At 43.3% G+C, this 2500-nt stretch overlaps 1 protein-coding gene across 3 annotated transcripts in view; it reads right to left on the bottom strand.

The window, feature by feature from the left end:
* Window positions 1-2500, bottom strand: part of LOC113823202 (cell adhesion molecule DSCAML1) — a gene marked incomplete at its 3' end in the record, with an annotated part of 10017 nt that overhangs the window by 5829 nt on the left and 1688 nt on the right. The window contains 2 exon segments of one of the 3 annotated variants that reach the window (XM_070132885.1): window positions 982-1046; window positions 2093-2176. In XM_070132885.1, the coding sequence (XP_069988986.1) occupies window positions 982-1046; window positions 2093-2102 (75 nt within the window). 3 annotated transcript variants of the gene reach the window in all.

Genomic DNA, 2500 nt, shown 5'->3' with positions numbered 1-2500 from the left:
TCACTTATTTTCTTCTTGAAAAATACAAAAGTGAAAAAAATAATGAAATAACGACATTAAAAAACTGCAAATTAGTATAAAAACATCGGCTAGTAGCACTTGAACATCTTTTCTCTTACTATCTTGGCCCTTACATGTACGATCTGGTTCAAAAATGCATAAAATGGACCGTGGATATGTGACACGGAACCGAAGGAGGCCTAACTGCAGCACAGTCACCTTAGAATGCCAGAAGATAGTCGCAGGCCTGAGGACCAGGAGTCGTTAGTGGAGGTATTAAGCCACTCCTGGATGAAATGGAAGGGGTCCGCCTGCCAGGACGCCTGTAGATACAACAGAGAACCAGGAACTCGTCAGAGCAGGCCCCAGGATGCTGTGGAAGAGCACCACTTGCCTGGACGCCAGTAGATCGGTCAAACTCCAGGAGCTCACCAGCGCAGGAATACGCTGCCCTCAGATACCGGAAAGGATGCCCCTACCCAGATGCCCGTAGACCCAGACACAGGTTACAATATGTCTGTGTGAGCATGAACCTGAGAAGGACCTGGATGAGACCTGTGAGGACGTGTGAATGATTACGACGTCGAGTAACACCTGGATGAGAACTATGAAGAAGTTTGGACGACCCGAAGTCGAGGAGGAGCTATGCGAGACTTTCGAGGATGTGTGGACGTCAAGGATTCACCAAGGACCAAGAAGAAGAGGCCGAAAGGAGGAGCAATACGAGTACAACCAAGAACAAGAACACGAAAACAAGATTATCAATAATCGGGTCTGATAATGGGTCACCCCTGAAGCAGAACAAATGACGCCCCGAGGGCGAGGCGTGAGTAGGTGGTCGAGCGATATAGCATACTTTATGCTATATAGGAGGTTAACACATCTTACACTATCTCTCTCTTTCTCTCTCTCTCTTACACACACACATAAATATATATATCAGTTCATTCCTCCTGTATACACAGGTGACAAGCGCCTTACCTCCCACTCCAGCTGGACGAAGGTGCCTGTGACGATGGTCGGCTGGAGGTTCTTCAGGCTGGCCACTGGGCAGAGGCGAGGGACAGCAAGAGAAAGTAAATTATCATTTCCTAATTAGCGTCAAACAGACAGCTCATACTATAACTATACTAGATACAATTGTTATTACTTCAGGCGAAATGTATGTGCTTACATGCCAAGCTCATAGTAATTCTTGCCATCGATTGAACGGCGAGGGAGGGGGAGGGGAGAGGGAGGGGGAGGGGTACGATGCAGGTCTCACTTATCAAAATCACATAGGAAGAAAGAGGAACATCAACTCCAACATATTGGTTATAATTGTATGTCATGTATATCAGGTTGGCTGCATCGCATGTTGGTTTCATGCCTATTCGTATCGCAACTATAAATAATGCTGCGTTCAGAACTCCTCGTCTTGCTCGTCCAGACACCTTGTCCAGGACCAGCAGTACAACGAGGCCGCGTTCAGAACCTCTAAGATCCTTTCTGCCCAGAATGTAACCGGCTCGAATGTAAACATTCATTTATTTATCATACCGACGTCTTTATTTTACACGCTGCATAGATTTTGTAACTTCTTTGATTCATATTTAACTTACCTGCAACTGGCAAACACAAAAATATCCATTGATAACATCAATAAAGGGCCATAAAATTACCCATCAATATCTTGCAGTTGCCTGTAACTGTCAATGCTTACATACAAATGCTCTTGTGACGTCATCTCGTCCTGCTCGCCTTGCTTCGCTGGAGGGCGAGAAGGACGAGATGGACAACTTAGCCAGGACGAGAAAGTAGAGGTTCCGTACGGTCAAAACATCTTGTCCAACAGGGCCTGGATTCTCAAAAGAGCCTTAAGTTAAGCCGCGCTGGAGGCTGTATTTCGCCTCAACTCGAACCAATATAGCATGTCCCTTGCTCTGCGTATGTGTATGTAAGATTGCTCGGCAGTATGTTAAGGCGCCTTAAGGAGATCCAGCGCCTTTACGCGTTTGAAAATCTAGCCCCTGATCTGGACGAGCAGGCCTAGCAGTTCCGAACGCAGCATTATATAACATCAAAATTCATACTAGCAACATATTTCATATACCATGAGTCATCTGTTACTGCATATGTATGTCCATCAGTACTTCCATGTAGATTATGAATATCACGAATTCACTTCAAACTATTTCTAGAAGAAATCAAGAAAAAAGTTACAGCAATATATTAGCCTCGTTCAGATATAAGATTATAAAAGCGTATACATATTTTTATTTTCACGATCTTTTCCGGTATAAGCCAATACGTTTGTTTATAGGATATTATATAAGGAATAAAAGTTAATAATTGAATAACTAGAATCTCAACAAAATACGAATTGGCTATATTAGTTGTTGGTTTAGAATGGCTAAACTTAATCCTGTTTAACTACTACTCATCTAAATTTAAGACGCCCCCCCCCCTTTCAGAAAATATAATAATAAAAAAAAACGAGAATCGTGGCAACAATCCTATG

Source organism: Penaeus vannamei, chromosome 18 (assembly GCF_042767895.1).
Source record: "Penaeus vannamei isolate JL-2024 chromosome 18, ASM4276789v1, whole genome shotgun sequence".
Lineage (NCBI taxonomy): Eukaryota > Metazoa > Arthropoda > Malacostraca > Decapoda > Penaeidae > Penaeus > Penaeus vannamei.
Note: the sequence above shows the minus strand (reverse complement) of the source record. Positions and strands in the feature narration are given on the sequence as shown.